The sequence below is a fragment of the Danio aesculapii genome, chromosome 11, assembly GCF_903798145.1.
Source record: "Danio aesculapii chromosome 11, fDanAes4.1, whole genome shotgun sequence".
NCBI classification, from domain to species: Eukaryota; Metazoa; Chordata; class Actinopteri; order Cypriniformes; family Danionidae; genus Danio; species Danio aesculapii.
Genome location: NC_079445.1, coordinates 17,121,548 through 17,138,730, shown reverse-complemented (window position 1 = coordinate 17,138,730; position 17,183 = coordinate 17,121,548). Strand labels below are relative to the sequence as shown.

Below are 17,183 nucleotides of genomic sequence, written 5' to 3'. Positions count from 1 at the left end.
AAGTGAACCAGCTGGATCTGGATTTCACCAGTGTTAGTTCATTGAAAAATGCAAAATGTTTCTGCACCAGAACATTTCTGACAGAACATTTCACACAAACCAGGATTGAAGCATCTTTTATGATTGTACAAACATGCGGCTGTGGTGATAAAAACGGTAAAATCACTGTAATTCATTACAAACTTGATCACATTTGATGATGATTGATAATCACAGTGAGCTGAACAGATCTTTACATCCCAGTTGCTTTGCGCACATCCTGGCTTGTTGATATGATTATATGCATTACTATGGAGACATGTTAATACATGGCTGTCAATCAATAGGAGGGATTTTGATGCTATTTTAATATCCGGAAAAAGAGAGACTTATTGTCTTTACATCACCCTAATATGACTGTGGACACAGTAGACGCAGTTCTGTCCAAACAGCTTACAAAAGATTTTCATCATAGGTGCCTTTTAACTGCGAGTTCAACAAGCAGTTTTTGAGATTTCAGTATTCCCTCATTCATTTTTTGGATTTGTCATGTCACACCACACATAGATTCACAACAGAATCATGATTATAATGGGTTCTTGTTATTAGTTGCATTGTGCAGCACATGTCCAATGTAAAATCACTGTAACATTAGAAAAAAGTGCACTACATCTGTTTGTTTGTACACAATTTTATTGCAAATTCATTCCTACACCACTGAAAATACTTTCAAACAGACATAATCAAACAAACCCAAAACACTATGAGCATTATTTACAACATAAATAACTAGATAAAAACCAATAACCCGGTGTATTCTAAATATGTATTGTCTTTAAAGTTTTGACATGCGTTGAAATGAGTAAGAACTGATTTTTATGATTACTGTTCTAGTAGCTGGCTGTAAATGATCCCTTTAATATAGTATTAGCTAAACTGTCTGTCTTAATAAATATTATAATGATAAATATGACAATAATGTAACATTTTGTGCAGCAGTCCATATAACGGAGACTAAATTTCATGAACTTTACAGCTTGGTCTCTAGGAACATGATGTCTTCTTTGGGGGATCCACACACTCTGATCTTCTGAAACTCTTGCGAAATCTCAAGGATGGTTTTGCCTTTTGTTTCAGGAAGGATGAAAAAGATGTAGAGAGCGGATAGCAGACAATGCAGGAGAAGAGAACAAAGCTCAGAGACTTCAGAACGACCTGCGGAAACACAGGAGGAATGTAGTCTTTTGTTAAGGTGAGTCCCTCTGTGACCATGGAGCAGTTTTCAAAGGCGCACCTGAAAGCCTGGTATTACACATTGTTCAGATAGAAGACATATAATAGGAGATGCATAAAAGAATCATTTTGTATTTGATTTGGTTCTTTATGAGTTTTAAAAAAGATTGACTTTGAAAGAATCACTTATAAAAAAGATTTGTAAAATGTAAAGCTGGAATGACATTACTAATGCTGCATTTGTGAAAACACACAGACTGCAGGATATATTTTAGTGTCATTGAAGCGGAGTGAAGTTATTTTCTGGGCTCAGCTTAAGTAGTTTGGATATTCTATATCACTATGCTGAATAATTTCATCTACAGTGCTCAGCATAAATGAGTAAACTCCATTTTGAAAATAAATATTTGTATCCATTTCTTCGTGAATATAACTATTTTGGTGCATTTGAACAAAAAAAAGATTTATTAAACAGATATATTTATTAAAACAATATTTTTAGTCAATGAACATAATTAGAAATGGAAAGATAATACATTTCCATTCATGCAGAATATTGCACAAAAAAAAAAAATTACAAACTACAAAATTTCAACAACATTGTGTATATTTTTTGTTTTTCTTGATTTTTGCTATTTTTAAAAATAATAGCGGAAATACATTTCCCTAACAAATAAATTTGGGCTATGAATTTTTGAAACCATTATTGTAAGTTCTTTGTTAGATTAGCTCCAGATTTTGCTTCAGTGCTGACTAAACTAATGTATATGCACAAATATAATATTGTAAAGCTTCTTATTAAAAATATAAATTTAAAAGATAGATTGTGGGGGTGTACTACAGCCTACAAATATGAAAAAAATCATAACAAAATTAAGAACGACTTGATTATTGATTACTTTGCGTAATCTCAAGGACACAGAGTTCACAGAAAATGAAGGCCACAGGCAACTAGGGCTGCACACTAAATTGAAATGAAATCACAACACAATCATGATTTAGCAAAAGCTTCAATTCACGGTTCTGTGATCAGTAGCAAATGTCATTCTATAGACCAGAGGGTGCTGTAATACAGAAACTCTGAAAACGCAAAAGAAGAAACCCAGGAAATCCCTATAGCAGTTGCTGAATCAACCAAAGGTTTAGGGTGTACTCACACTTGGCTATCCGAACCGTGCCCAGGCATGTTTGACCCACATTTTCCGGTTCGTTTGACAAATGTGAGTGCTTCGAATTGGGCCCAGGCACAGTTTATATGGCTTTGGCGTGGTACTCCTGTAGCAGTGCTTAATTTGTAAATGAATAATTCCTGGCACAAAACCAGGAAATAAACGTCTCTGTCACAGACGTCCACAAAACAATTTCAGTTTTCCCGGAACATGACGTCATTAAAGTGATATTTAAATACGTCATAAATAGCGCAAAAAACAGCATCATATTTCTGAACAGTCTTTAGTGAGATTGGAGTAAAAACTTTTGGGAGATTTATTACTGATCACAGAACCGGCTTTACTGACAAAAGTGCATTGATTAAAAATGTACTTTGATTAATTGTGCAGTAACTGAGTTACTATGGATACTACAGATGATCAAACTATACCTGTGCAATAAACAATTTTATTCCACACCTTCTAGCCAATCAGAAACAAGAATTTCAACAGACCATGGAATAATAGATGATAATGCAAACCTGAGGCATTACCACCTCACTGTATACTTTCTTTTTTCTAACAATTCAACAGCCTGTGGTCAGTTATATGGATATACGCAAACATTGCTTTATATTCAAATGCTTATATTTTGGCGGGGTATTGACTTACAATTAGGAATGGAAAGACGAATCCAAGAAGGGTGAATCCTATCCAGCGCAGAAAACCGATATACACAAATGCAGCTGGACGGTATGATTGGATGAACATCTCATTGCACAGCGCTCCTACTGTTGCAGCTGTCAACAACAAACCAGTATGAGTTATTTTCACTAGCTGATGTATAACACATATGCTTTTTTTAAAGGACTCCTATTTTACCCCCTTTACAAGATGTAAAATAAGTCTTTGGTGTCTCCAGAACGTGTTTGTAAAGTTTAATCTCAAAATGGCCCTCAGATAATTTGTTATACCCTTCAAAATATGGCCATTTTCAATTCTGAGGACGGTGTAGCTGTTTTTGTAGCCTGTGTCTTTAAATGCAAATGAGCTGGTTCTCTCTGCCCACCCTTTCCATGTGTGTGTTTGTTTCTCCTGCTGCTTCACATCAGATAAACAGCAGTCAGTGACAGAGACAGACATGGATGAAGCAGATTCAACATTCATTTTATGGATTATGGATTTAGTTTATGAGTTAAATATAGCAAGTGAGTTTATTTGTACGCAGCACAAACATACATGTTTAAAGGTGCAGTAGATGATTGTTGTCAGAAACATTTTTTGTTGTGCTGGTTAAAAGTCTCTTCCCATTCCGATTTTACTGATTAAAGTAAATGATCTAAATGTATTTACATGTACTTTTATTTTCTAGGTAAAGCAAAAGACTAAAAAATGTTCGTCCGGTTAAAAATTGTCGGGCCGACAAATAACTCAATTACAACAGGTAACTCAGACTGTCTGTCAACTTATTTAAATGCGTATTTCTGCACAACCTCTTTCAGGGTTCCCTGGACTACTTTTTTTGAGATGTTAACAGATTTGTATGTGTTGAGCATCAGTTAAGACAATGTTAGCAGCTGTCAGCTTTAATTGTTGGGAAAACTGGATAATTTTAAGCTTTTGTCAGCTAATTTCATCTTCGGGTTTAAAATAATTTTTGGGGCGAGATCAAAATCGGTGACGTATGGCAAACCTGCAAGTGGAGTAATGACGCGTCAGTTTCTCATTATTATTCATAGCGGAGCTTCTCTATCCTATGAGAAGAGCCTGCTTCTTGATTATTCATGAGCGCAAGTGCTTTCCGAAGGCAAAGCAGACCTGCCAAGCTGGGAGACCCAATGACTGGGTGAGACACGGGTCGTATGTGATACAGCAAAGCTGTTGGTTTGCAGCAAGCATTTTTGTCGGGAGAGCTGTACGAGAATTGGAGAATGGCGGACTTTGTCTTTTATCAGTGGAGTTCGTTACCATCAGGTTACAATTGAGACACTTGGCCTTTATCCGTGCTGCTGTGTCCACACATGTTTAAAATCCTCCAGATTTTACCAGCACGGTGAATGGTTGGAATAGGCAGGGCAAGAAACTGCATTGCTATCCAATGTCTGCATTCAGACCCGTGGATTGAAGATGATAGAAGTCCTCCTCATTTATAGTGTTTATATAAACACGATGGTCACACTTTACAATAAGGTTCATTAGTTAATGTTAATTAATGCATTTACTAACATGAACAAACAATGAACAAAACATTTACTACAGTATTTGTTCATGTTAGTTAACATTAGTTAATGAAAATAAAGTTGTCCATTGTTAGGTCATGTTAACTCACGGTGCATTAACTAATGTTAACAAGCATGGACTTGGATGTTATTAATGCATTAGTAAATGTTCAATTATGATTAATAAATGCTGTACAAGTGTTGTTCATGATTAGTTCATGTTAGTAAATGCATTAACTAATGAACCTTATTGTAAAGTGTTACCATTATGATTATCTTTATAATGATAGAACAAAATGTGGTTATGTGTATGTGGTTATGTGTGGGTATTAAATTACTTACTGTTTATTTCTTTGCATTTTAACTTTGTAAACTATAAAATCATGGCTCTCCTCACGATTTGTGTCTCATTTTGTGAGCCAACTGACAGTTCGCTCCATTTTTTTTCCCTTGACTGTCGGCCATGCCCACTCCTCCCTCTGCTCACAGGCCTGCTCCAAGCCCATCTATGGGCATTTTTGAAAAGTTTCTGAGGTAGACTTGAACTGAAAAAGAGGGTTTTCATTGCCCTTTAAGCAGATAGATACATCATTTGTGAGTACATGTGAAGCATGGCCACCTACAGCTGACAGAAAGAGGCATCTGGCAAACTCTGCATCAAGACTTCTTTCTGAAAGATCAACGTGGCGTTGTATCCATAATAAGAAAGATTGTTTTTGAAAGGGCTTCTGCCAAAATTGCAAAATCAAAACTTTTCTAAATCCTGAGTCAATATCGGAGTTACTTTGCACGCTGGAGGCAAATGACGTTATGCAGTTCAAAATAACGATCAGAAGGATGACAGATTTTAAAACTAAAGTATTACTTTTAGACAGGTATGTTTTAAAACTATTTTAGCCATGCAAAGCTTATGTAGATTGTGTTCTTGTTTATGAATGAGTTTATTTGCAAGGGGGTGTTTTTTCAGCTACTGAAAACGTCCGGCAAAATATTGACTTCACGGAGTACCTTTTGCAGCATCGATAATATAGTCAGTTAAATAGACCAAAGCATTCATTTAGTCATTCAAGCGTAAAAGGAGCTGAAACCAAGCAATGTACGAGGATCAACAAGCACAGTTGAAAATGAAGTCACTTGTTGTCTTGGTAAAGTACGTGTAACGTAAAACAATGGCAGCATATTTCTGTTTTTAGCACTCCTTTTTTCTGATCTGATTTGTATTTAGTTAGATAATGAAACATAAGTAAATAGTGCTCTTCCACCTAACCAGCTTTACTGAGGTGAAGATTGATTTATATTCACACATTCGTTCATTTTTGAACAGTGACAGCCTGTGAAACGCTCCCACTCTAACGTTACTTTGAATTTTGGGCCTGAAATAGCGTGTAACAAAACTAGAACAGTAAAGTTCGTTGAGAAAGCCTAGTCTGAAAGTTTGAAGTAGTTTTAAAGTTTAAATAATTGAAGTAATTTTAAGAAGTTTGAAACTGTTATAACTTCATAGGTTAGCATGTTTCTAGTATGGATTGGCTTGTTTCTCGCTAAACTGTTGATAGTGGGTTCTGAGTGGTTGCTAAGGTAGTCTGGATGGTTGCTAGGGTGCTCTGAGTGGTTGCTTAGATGTTGCTAGGCTATGGTTAGGGTGTTCTGAATGGTTGCTAGGCAGTTTCTTAGGTGTTGCTAAGGGGTTTTGACTGGTTGTTAAGGTGTTGCTAGCGGTTGCTAAAGTGTTCTGAGTGGTTGCTAGGCAGTTGCTATAGTGTTGCTAGGGTGTTCCAGGTAGTTGTTAAGGTGTTGCTAGGTGGTTGATAAGGTGTTGCCAGGCAGTTGCTAGGGTGTTCTGGGTAGCTGCTAAGGCATTTCTAGGGTGTTATATGTGGTTGCTAAGGCATTGCTAGGTGGTTGCTATGGTGTTCTGGGTGGCTGCTAAGGGGTTGCTCGGTGGTTGCTAAGGCGTTGCTAGGTGGTTGCTAAAGTGTTGCTAGGCATTTGCTAAGGTGTTGCTGGGTGGTTTCTGGGCGTTGCTAAGGTATTGCTAGGCGGTTGCTAAGTTGTTGCTAGGTAGTTGCTAGGGGTTCTGAGTTGTCGCTAGGTGGGTTGCCAAGGAGTTGACAGGTCGTTGCTAAGGTATTGCTAGGCCATTGCTAGGGTGTTGCTAGGTGGTTGATAAGATGTTGCTAGGGTGGTTGCTAGGGTGTTCTGATTGGTTGATAGGCAGTTGCTAAGGTGTTGCTAGGTGGTTGCTAAAGTGTTGCTAGGCATTTGCTAAGGTGTTGCTGGGTGGTTTCTGGGCAGTTGCTAAGGTATTGCTAGGCGGTTGCTAAGTTGTTGCTAGGTAGTTGCTAGGGTGTTCTGAGTTGTCGCTAGGTGGTTGCCAAGGAGTTGACAGGTCGTTGCTAAGGTATTGCTAGGCCATTGCTAGGGTGTTGCTATGGTGGTTGATAAGATGTTGCTAGGTGGTTGCTAGGGTGTTCTGATGGTTGATAGGCAGTTGCTAAGGTGTTGCTAGGTGGTTGCTAAGATGTTGCTAGGCAGTTGCTAAGGTGTTGCTAGTTGGTTGCTAAGGTGTTGATAGGCAGTTGCTAGGGTGTTCTGAGTGGTGGTTAGGCAGTTGCTAACATAAATACCATGGTTCTAGTATGAATTAGCATGTTGCTAGCATGTTTTTAGCATAAAATTAGCATGTTGTTAGCATGAACTTAGTATGAATTATGTACCACGTTGCTAGTATAATTAGTATGTCGTTACTATGTTTCTAGTATAGATTAGTATATTGCTAGTATGGATTGTTGTTAGTATGTCCAATGTAAAGTCAATGGAGTTTTTTTTACAATGGAAGTCTATGGGACAGTTGCTAAGGTGCCGCAAGTGGTTGCTAGGGTGTGACTAGTAAGTTTAAATGCCATCAGTGATTGGCAGATTGATAGTCTGAGTTAAACGAGCCTAACCTTAAGTCTGTATGAGAGTCTGGTAGAAAGTTTTGAGGTCATAAAGTTTGTTCTAATGTTAAAATTTTCAGGGTCAGTTTTCGAAAACCATAAGTCGGATCAGTTGGAAAAGATATAGCAACTCGAGTCAGACCAGTTTGGAGGTTTGGAGTTAGTTTGTTGGTTTAGTGGTTGTAGTATGAACAATCTAGGAGGACATGCAAATAGAAATTAGTCTCAGAGAAGAAGAAGATGACAAAGAAGAAGAAGAAGACGGAAGAATTATAAGTTTATGTAGTATAACAGTGTGTTGGCTTTCTCAAGCCACCGTAATTAGCACTATTTCATTGACTGTGAACAATGTTGTATTTTATAGGCTTTGACTCATTATATGATTTCATTGTTTAGAATTAGCAAACAATACTTTTCTGAAATTATATTATTGAGGAGAAAGTGTGAATGTGCCAATATAAAACCAACTTTACCCCAATGCCAGTTTTGGGGAAATATAATTCCTGCACCCGCTGGCCTGTCAACAACTAAGCTGGACAAAGTGCGTGTTTCCATAGAATTTTCTAACTGGTGAAGGACATGATCAAGTGTTCGTCATCATCGTTCGTGCGCTCATGACTTAAGGAGGCGTGGCTTTGGATGGCGGGGAGGGATGTCAATTTCTAAGCTATTATGCTAATGCTAGCATTCTGGAATTCACCTACTGCACCTTTAACTTTTAAACTTTTTTGCACATCTACTTGAAGTGTCCTTGTAAATATGGACAATTGCTTTCTATACTGACTGAGGGATTCCTCAGATTTCATATAAAATATCTTAATGTGTGTTCTGACGAATTGAAGGGGTTTTCTAAGGGGTTCGGAACATCATGAGGGTGAGTAATTAATAAGATAATTTTTTAGATTATTTAACCCCTTAGACAGTCTGAAGTCAAAAGGATGTGCAAACCAGTAATCTCAAGGTGTAGCGTATAACAGTTAAATAAATACTTTTGGAAAATTGCCCAACCAGACAAATTAAGGGACCAGAAACTTGTCCCTTAAATATAAATATATAGATAGTTTACCTGGGCCTCCACCATAGAAAATGATGAACAAGAAAATAAGCAAGACAGTGCAATATGGCATCACAGTGCTGTATTCCTGCGGATGAACCAGAGGGAATGTGATAAACGTCTGCACTGATTGCTGTGGACCATTAAATGATAGAGACTTACCCTTAGGTACAGAGTGACTATGATAATGCCATAACGACTGACATGCCCCCAAACCCTTCTCCACATCAATGGTTTTCTCCCCACTCTCTCAATGAACAGACCCTACAAATGTGCACAAGCACAGATACCGTTAAAAAAATACAAGTAAGTTGATGCTCTTCATTTGATTATCGATAGCTGTGTTTCTCTAGAACTCACACAGGTTATGGTGATGAGAACTTCAGATGCTCCTATTCCCAGAGTGACGTAACGGATCTTGTCTTCTGGAATACCTGCTTCCAGAAAGATGTTGAAAGAGAAGATGGTAATCTGTGAGCAGAAAGAGGAAAAGATCACAACATTTTTACAAGATCTGGAGTGCTTTTCCCAAACAACAACATAACTCACAGCTGAACTATCATAGTACGATTGCATCGTTTGGGAAAAGAACGATGTAGTGACGAGTGTTTTCCCAAAACCGTAGTTGCTTGTCGCAGATCCATCATTTGAACCACGTTAGTTATAATGTAAAACGTCGATAATGATGCTCTAACGGGGTGGATTTACAACTTCTTTAGAGAAAAATTCTCTTTAGAAATTATATTGTTTAACAAGCACACGCATTTAAAAAAATCCAATGTTCGTTTTCCATATTACTTGAATTATAAGTAAACGGAACATATAGGGCCCTTTGTTTCCTTTACAAATATTAGTGAGAATATTTCATATTCTAAAACATGATCTAGCTAACATGTATTTTAATCTCATATATAAATCATATAAATCACTAATGGTTGCAATTTAATGGTTGCAAAAAAATCTTACTTATCAATTTGCCTTATAATTATTATTATTGTTTTTATTTTTTTATTTTATGTAATGTAAAAGTCTACTTTTACAATTTGTCACATGCAAACCACCTGCAGAATTGTTCTTACCAAACAGGCCCATGTCATATACAATACAGATACATTTCTTAATAAATAACCTAGCTTAAAGCCAGTTTTCGCCAAGCTTTGGAGACATAACATATATTCCACTTTTAAATAATAGGTCACCTATAGCTTTCATTATGAGCCACGGCTGGGTTCAAAATGGGTCACATTTCAAAACATTTGGAAACTTCAGAAACAATATTTTTATGAAATGTATGATAAAAGGTAAATGATTTACAGCAGAGATGCCGCTGAACTGGATGCCTATGCTTAAAACCAGCAGCGAGATGACCTGCCAGCGCACACTTTTATCTCTCAGCAGATCCAACACACTCTTATTTTGCTTCTCTCCAATGACGGCCTGCTCTTCTGACATCTCCTGGATCTCCATCTTATACTCACCTAGTCCCCATAGACACTGCAGTGCTGCCAATGAAAACGCACAATAGGATTTTACACAAATAGATTGACCAGATGGATAAATTGATTTGGGTGAACATAAACATTACCTTTTCTACACTGTTCAGTGTTGTTTTTTTCGATCAGAAATATATCGAGGGGCATCAGGCAGAAATGGTAAACTGCCAACTGGATCACACAAAACACACTTGGGAAGCACAACAAAATGTTCCACCACTCTTCGCGGCCAAGAATTTCCCCTGGGACTAAAGTTGGAAAAATTTACAGAGGTTCAAGAAAAAAACTGTATATATACAATAAAGAAGATATATACACTTGCCAGAACCACATCATACAGTAGACAATAGTTTAAAATCCACAATTTTTTGTCATCATGGATTTAGTGTGTCATTTTTATTCATGATATTAGTCATCATAATATTTAACTTCCCATCCCTCTTGCAGTGACATCTCTTTCCTTATTCGATGAGTTTCATCAACACTAAAAATGCTGGGTTCCACACAATCAATTGTGTTGGAACGACATAAAGAATTAGATTAACTTATTAATTTTGACAAATTTCAACATTGAAACATAAAACAAAAAAACTCGAGAATTGTGTTGTTTCAGCTCATTTTAAATAAGTAGTTTGAAAAAAACCAAACAGCAAAGTCATTTATTTATGAGTGAATAGCAAACCACAGCCATCATGGTCCAATCAAATTGCAGTGGACAAGTACATTTGTTCTTGGTTCAATGGGACAAAAATACTTTTGGAAGCAAGAGATACAATCATAGAGTGCACATAAAGGTACAATAATTTTCTAGTATCATTTCTTTTCAACTAACCTTAGACCTAACCCTTATCTGACCCTTACTCACTAGTTAAATGGACACTGTAACAAGGACACCATGTTTATTTGTTAATTAGTTGATTTGTGTATTATGACTACACTGTAAATCCTAACAGTGAAAATCACTAAATGAAATAAGTTAAACTTATAATTTAAAAAAGTTATTATGACTCAATGAATAAAGAGTTGAGGTAACGTATAACTGATTATATTTAGCAGAACTCAAACCGAATGAGTTAATTAATTACTTATATTTTTTTGTGTTAACGTATCTCAATACCAAAACAATATTAAACCATTTAAGAGGCTATATAGTTGTTTAGGACTTCATTTGTTTAAGTTAACTGAACTCATAACTTAAAATGTTCAAAGTTACTAGTACTCTAAATGTTGGACAATATCAACACAAATAATATATGTGTATATGACTCATATATACATGAGCAATATCGCACGAGTAAGCAGTGCAATGTGGCTGTATATCACCACTGGTGGTGAAGGGGGTAAGAGGCTGCACGAGTGCTGTTACTGGCAGCATATCGGCTATTAGCCAATCAGATTCAGACGAACTGTTGTATAAATATAGTTTAAAATAGTTTACAATAAGTTTACAGTACTCAAATAATTTTGTTTTCAAAAACTTAAATGGCTTGCCGCAATTGGTTTCCTCAAACAGTTTGAGTTAGCTTAATTAGGTTTTACAGTGTATATGATCAATAAATTGCAGAATGTAGTGCAGTGAATGGCCACTGGTGTCGCTAAAACAATGCCTTCTTAATTATATAAAGTCCATTTAAACCCTCCCTCTTTTTTAAAAACGGACTGCTAGCTTACATTCAGATCTGCCTCCCTACAATCAGTAACAATTATCTAAACAGCTCCGTCATATTCTTTCTCCATTTTGAGCAGGATCTCTTGCTGCGTAAATGTTAAATTTAATATAAATTAATACCTGAGGCCAGCAAATTGTCCTGATAGTTTGCCAAGGGCCAAAAATATAGCACTTTGTGAGCAACACCACACCTCTGATCTTCTTTGGGTGAGCTCTCGCCAAGGTAGATGGAATGAACATTTAAACCTAACCCTTTAAAACAAAGAGCCAAAGTGAATCACAATGCACATCCCATTTTATTATAAGTAATATTCACATGTATCATAGTCTGATGAAGTACCTGCTATAAACCCAAATAAGAAGCGTGCTATAAGGATCAGCTCAAAGGAATATGTCGGTTTGCTTATGTACATGATTACTGAGGCCACAACCGCTTTAGCACTGTTCAAGAGGGTGGTTCTTTTTCTGGAAAGAGAATGTATACAGTAAACAAACAGAAACCACAAGGGGTTTTCAAGTTAAGTTAAGCTATACTGTCATTCTGCTACGTGTGTGGACATACAGTGGAACCAAAATGTCAGGTTCGCAGGAGTACAATGCTTACATAAATAAACATAAACATAAAATAAGAACACAACACTGGACGTAAGAACTATTTTTTAAACCTATACATATACTGGAGCCGTAATCTAACATATACTATAAATACTTCAACTATACACATAACTAAGACAGAACAGATTGTGCAAAATTTGTATTTTAAGGTTGAAGAAAAAAAGTAGGCTGACATAATTTGTGGTACGCTGCACAAGTAAATATTGTTTTCCTTATTGAGTTCTTTAAGATGGAGTTTAGATAAAGTGTACGGTTGCATATAGAGAGAAGAGTGTGTTTAAAGGGGGTTTGTCAAGCCCACTCACCTGTGTGAAGTACACTTCAGAAATGCACAATATTTTACAGTAATTTTCCCCTTCCCCCTCACAACACAACAACCCAAACTGAGTGTTCCTCACACAGGTGAGTGGACTTTACAAACCACCTGTAGAAACACCCTTTATCTCTCTGACACTTTAACTGACACGGCCCCAGTTTTTGCACATTTGAACCAGACACACAAAAGAAAATTGCATTTATGAAGTGTGCTTCACACAGCTATATGGGCTTGACACACCACCTGTAGAAACACTTTTCACTTCCCTCACAAAAACCCCACTCCCTTACTCTAGCATTTAATTCTCTGAGCCCTAACAGTTGCTTTATATAAGTAGCACTCGTCGTGTTGATTTGCTGACTGTCTCCTCAATTGTAAGTCGCTTTGGACAAATGTGTCTGCCAAATGATTAAATCTAAATGTAAATTTCACAGAAGCAGTGAAAAGTTCTTCAAATAAGATTTTTTCCCCAATGTAAAAGGAACTATTTTGTGGAATTAAAAGGTTCCAATGATTTTAAAGGTTCTTCATGGAGCCATCAATGACCTTTATTTTTAGGAGTGTGTGGTAGAAGTGGGATGACAATGCTAGTTCTTGTTTTACAGATAATACCAAAGCTAAAGTAAAATGTTAAAAGGCACATTGTAGAAAAAAGGAAGGATGAGTGTAATTAACCTTCCCAGACGTCTAGTTAAGTATTTGACGCTTGAGGAGCCAACAAGACCCCCTAACCCATACAGAGCAACGACAGCAGACCAGATGAAGGTGATGGTCTTCTCTTTTGGAATATGTCCATAATGATAAGTCCAGCTGCTGTTTATGAAGCTTTGAATATACTGGGGACAAACAGATAACAGATTTGAAAAGAATAAAAATAAATACATACCTTCCTTTAGGTATTGTAATGAATTGGCAATATGAAAATTCTGTGTTCTGGTCAGGCTTTATTTTACAGTGTCCTTGATCTTTGTAAGATGACCTTCTCCTCCCTGATTTTTTTCCCCCACTTGATCATAGACAGTAAAAATAAATATTTAAAATTGTTTTTCAGTAAAAGCATGCACTAATTTTAATTATTATTTTATCTGAAAGTCAGCATTTTAGTCAGGCAAAACAGTTTTGAGGTTATTATTTGAAATCTTGTCTCTCAATCTGGTATATAGTGATCAATGACACTGTAACATTTTGAACATCTAGATTTGTTGAGTCTTTTTGGTGATGAAAAATTCGTATGCACATTATTTTTAATATTGTAGTTATATCTACGTGGTGGGGGGTATTATAATTAATGGAGTACATTTAAATATACATTTCAATGAACTTTTCGGTAAAACGGCTGAGTGAAATTGTTTGGTTTGTTAGTGTTGCTATTAAATATTCAACTAAAATAAAACTATATACACATTTTTGATTGTAAGTAGAATAAAATTTCCTTTTTCTGTCATTAGTTATTTAATTAATTATCAGTGTAAAAATAACAAATAATTGCCACTAAATTCTAATAATTATTACATTGTGTGATTTGTGGCCGTTTTTGACTCATTTAAGCTTTAATTCGATTATAATGCATCTTTTGATGTTGAAATGTTTAACAAAGTGACTTATATGGGCATTTTTTTTAGTTTTTCAAAGTAATTTTCAGTTATTTTACAGATTTATTTCAATATTTATTTATTTATTTTATAATGGATTGCAACAAACTACTAAAACGTCACTTTAATAAACTGTAAAGTCATTGCATGGCAGGACGTTTGCTTGTGAACGTGCCTGATTATGCAACTAACCCAGCCAGCAAGCACATGTTAATTATTCATTCATTCATTCATTCATTTTCGGCTTAGTCCTTTTATTAATCAGGGGTTACCACAGTGGAACAGCCAACTTATCCAAGATATGTTTTACACAGCGGATGCCCTTTCAGCCGGAACCCAACACTGGGAAATACCCAATCTGGCCAATTTAGCTTATACAATTCACCTGTACCGCATGTCTTTGGACTGTGGGGGAAACCTGAGCACTTATATGTTAATTATTATTATGTAATTAGACTAACTCACAAGGATCCAGTAAAATAAAGTGAAACCTGATTTCTTAGCATAATAATTGGGATAGATTGAGCAGAAACACAGGTGCATACCGGAGTAGGAGAGCTGATGGATGTTAGATGAAATCCATTCTGAAATGATCCACCAAACCCCAAAACAATGATTAAGACCACCGCTTTCCCACCAGCCTAAAAAAAATTCCTCATTGACAATGTACTCAACAACACTTTAGACATTTCATTTAATCTCCAGAGCTAGAACAGAAGGATTTCTCTCTCTCTCTGATGCAGAGACACATTGAGTAAATAAACACTTTGGTTAAGAGTTCAACTTGCTGCTTTGTTTAAAGAAATGAGAAATTATATAGTTCAAAAAAATGTATTAAGATATGTATTAATAAATGTATCTTTTTATCACTTCGTTTAGCATTTATGATTGTTTTGTTTTAATATTGAGACATTAATTCTGATCCATCTATAATAATTCTGATTTCATCAAGTTTCAAAAGTCTGGCGAAAGGATTCTGAAGTCAAAAAAAGCCTACCAGCTGCTTCAGGAGTCTCGTCATGTTTTCCTCTTCGTTGTGTCATGAAGCTCCTCTGCTTCTCTCCAGTATATACACTGTCTCTGTTAGGCATTCTGGGGAGGATTTGGATTAATATTTGACTCCTGAATGACTCTTCACTTTTTGTCACATTTTCTGACAGAAATTTTCATCCTTGTTTACTCATCCTGCACTTCTTACAAACCTGTTTGAGTTTCTTTCTTCCGTTAAACAGAAAAGACCATTTGAAGAATGTTCGACCTGTAACCAGTAGCTATGTTTCCATCCACCTATTTTTATCCGCATTTTGTATATGTGCATAAAAAAATCGGTTGATGGAAACACCAAGATGCGCATAAGTTTTGGAAATGTGCATAAAAACATATGCGCATAACTGAGTAGGATAAAATTATTATTCAATAAGAAAAGATAAACTAAACTAAACATAAATTATGATGGAAACACTTTTACTGAAAAAATTCCAGTATGCGCATTAAAAAAGGTCATGTGATTTTGTTATAAGAGATCATGTGATGATCAAAATGTGTGTGAATGGACAAACCAGCAGGCTGAGCACACTGTAATGAAATGTTGTTTTGGTCATTCTAAAATGCCTTAACCATTTCAGTGTTAGTGTTATTATATTATTATTTACCTCCAGAACTGTCAAGAGTGTCTGTGCTATGCGTCTCACACCTTCAAACGCCACCACGCGTTCATTGCATGTCGGCATTTGTCTTCTGTGGCACAGGTCATTTATTAAATAAGTAAAAGATTGACGCAGCTTCTCTTACTGCAGTAAATTCCGTTTTTTACTGTTGATATGTGGCACCAGCTAATCAGGAAGTGACAATTTTGTTTTCTTTGACTTGTTGGATGGGAATGCTGCTTTATTCACACGTAGTTTGTGCCATATTCCAGTTTCGCACATAAAGTAAATTTTTGGATTTAAAGTTATTTTTGGATGGAAACATAGCTAGTGACTTCCATAGTATGTTTCTTTGTCCTGCTATGGATGACCGTTTTTCAAAATTCTTCAAAATATCTTTTGATACTCACAAAAGTTTAGAACCAGCTTGAAGGAGAGTAAATTTGGGGGTGAACTATCCCTTTGAATGAATGGTTGCGTTGTAACATAAGACCAGACGAGGGCGGTGTTGTTAGTTTTGCTGCGTAGTTCAACATTGCTCCACTCTCTTTTCTCTGCGTCGATTTGTCTCAGAGACGGAAGTGAATTGACACATTTTTTTGTTTAGATTCCCCATAGTCATCGTTGCCTCCAGTTTACCATCATCACTCCCAGCCATAACAGATTCCCGTCCCTCTTTAGATTTCACTAAACTCTGCAGAAATGCCTTTGGAGAACCTGGAGGAAGAGGGTTTACCTAAAAACCCCAATTTGAGGATCGCTCAGCTGAAGTTTCTGCTCACTCACAGGCAAGATGCTCAGGTTAAAAGCGAGCTAATGGACGCCATCAAACTCAACAGTGAGTTCTCGTTATAGCATTATTTTTCTTTATGAATATTAACAGGGTTTCTGGACAGCTGCTATGTATCTAGTTTATGCACGACCGCTGTCATTTTTTTACGCCGTTTGATGTGCATTTAGCATACAGGCTAATCTGAGTAACATTAGCATATTAGCTCAATAGCTAGCTAATAGATTTAATACATTTTAACGATCTTGGCGCTTTTTGAATGTTAACGTTAGCTATTTGTATTTATGGGTGCATTATTAGTCATTATTTCTTTTTTATATTATTAATATATATATATATATATAATATATATATATATATATATATATATATTTGTAGTTTTCTACATTATATTCTTCTATATTTTCAAGCGTTTGTCACAAAAAGGAAATTGAATCAGTTTAATTGATATATTTGTATAGTTACCGAGTGTTTGTCACTTTACAACACC

General features: G+C 36.1%; 1 protein-coding gene across 1 annotated transcript; it reads right to left on the bottom strand.

The window, feature by feature from the left end:
- Positions 1–881: 881 nt before the first annotated feature.
- On the bottom strand, positions 882–15,279 carry slc2a9l1 (solute carrier family 2 member 9, like 1). Its single transcript, XM_056468569.1, is given in 17 exon segments — positions 882–1,155; positions 1,158–1,194; positions 3,033–3,160; positions 8,585–8,660; positions 8,735–8,836; positions 8,933–9,043; positions 9,887–10,074; positions 10,158–10,194; positions 10,196–10,230; positions 10,233–10,307; positions 11,856–11,907; positions 11,909–11,941; positions 11,943–11,986; positions 12,075–12,199; positions 13,341–13,501; positions 14,803–14,898; positions 15,255–15,279. Coding segments are annotated over 17 exon segments (1,470 nt in total). The 5' UTR covers position 15,279; the 3' UTR covers positions 882–1,009.
- Positions 15,280–17,183: the final 1,904 nt, after the last annotated feature.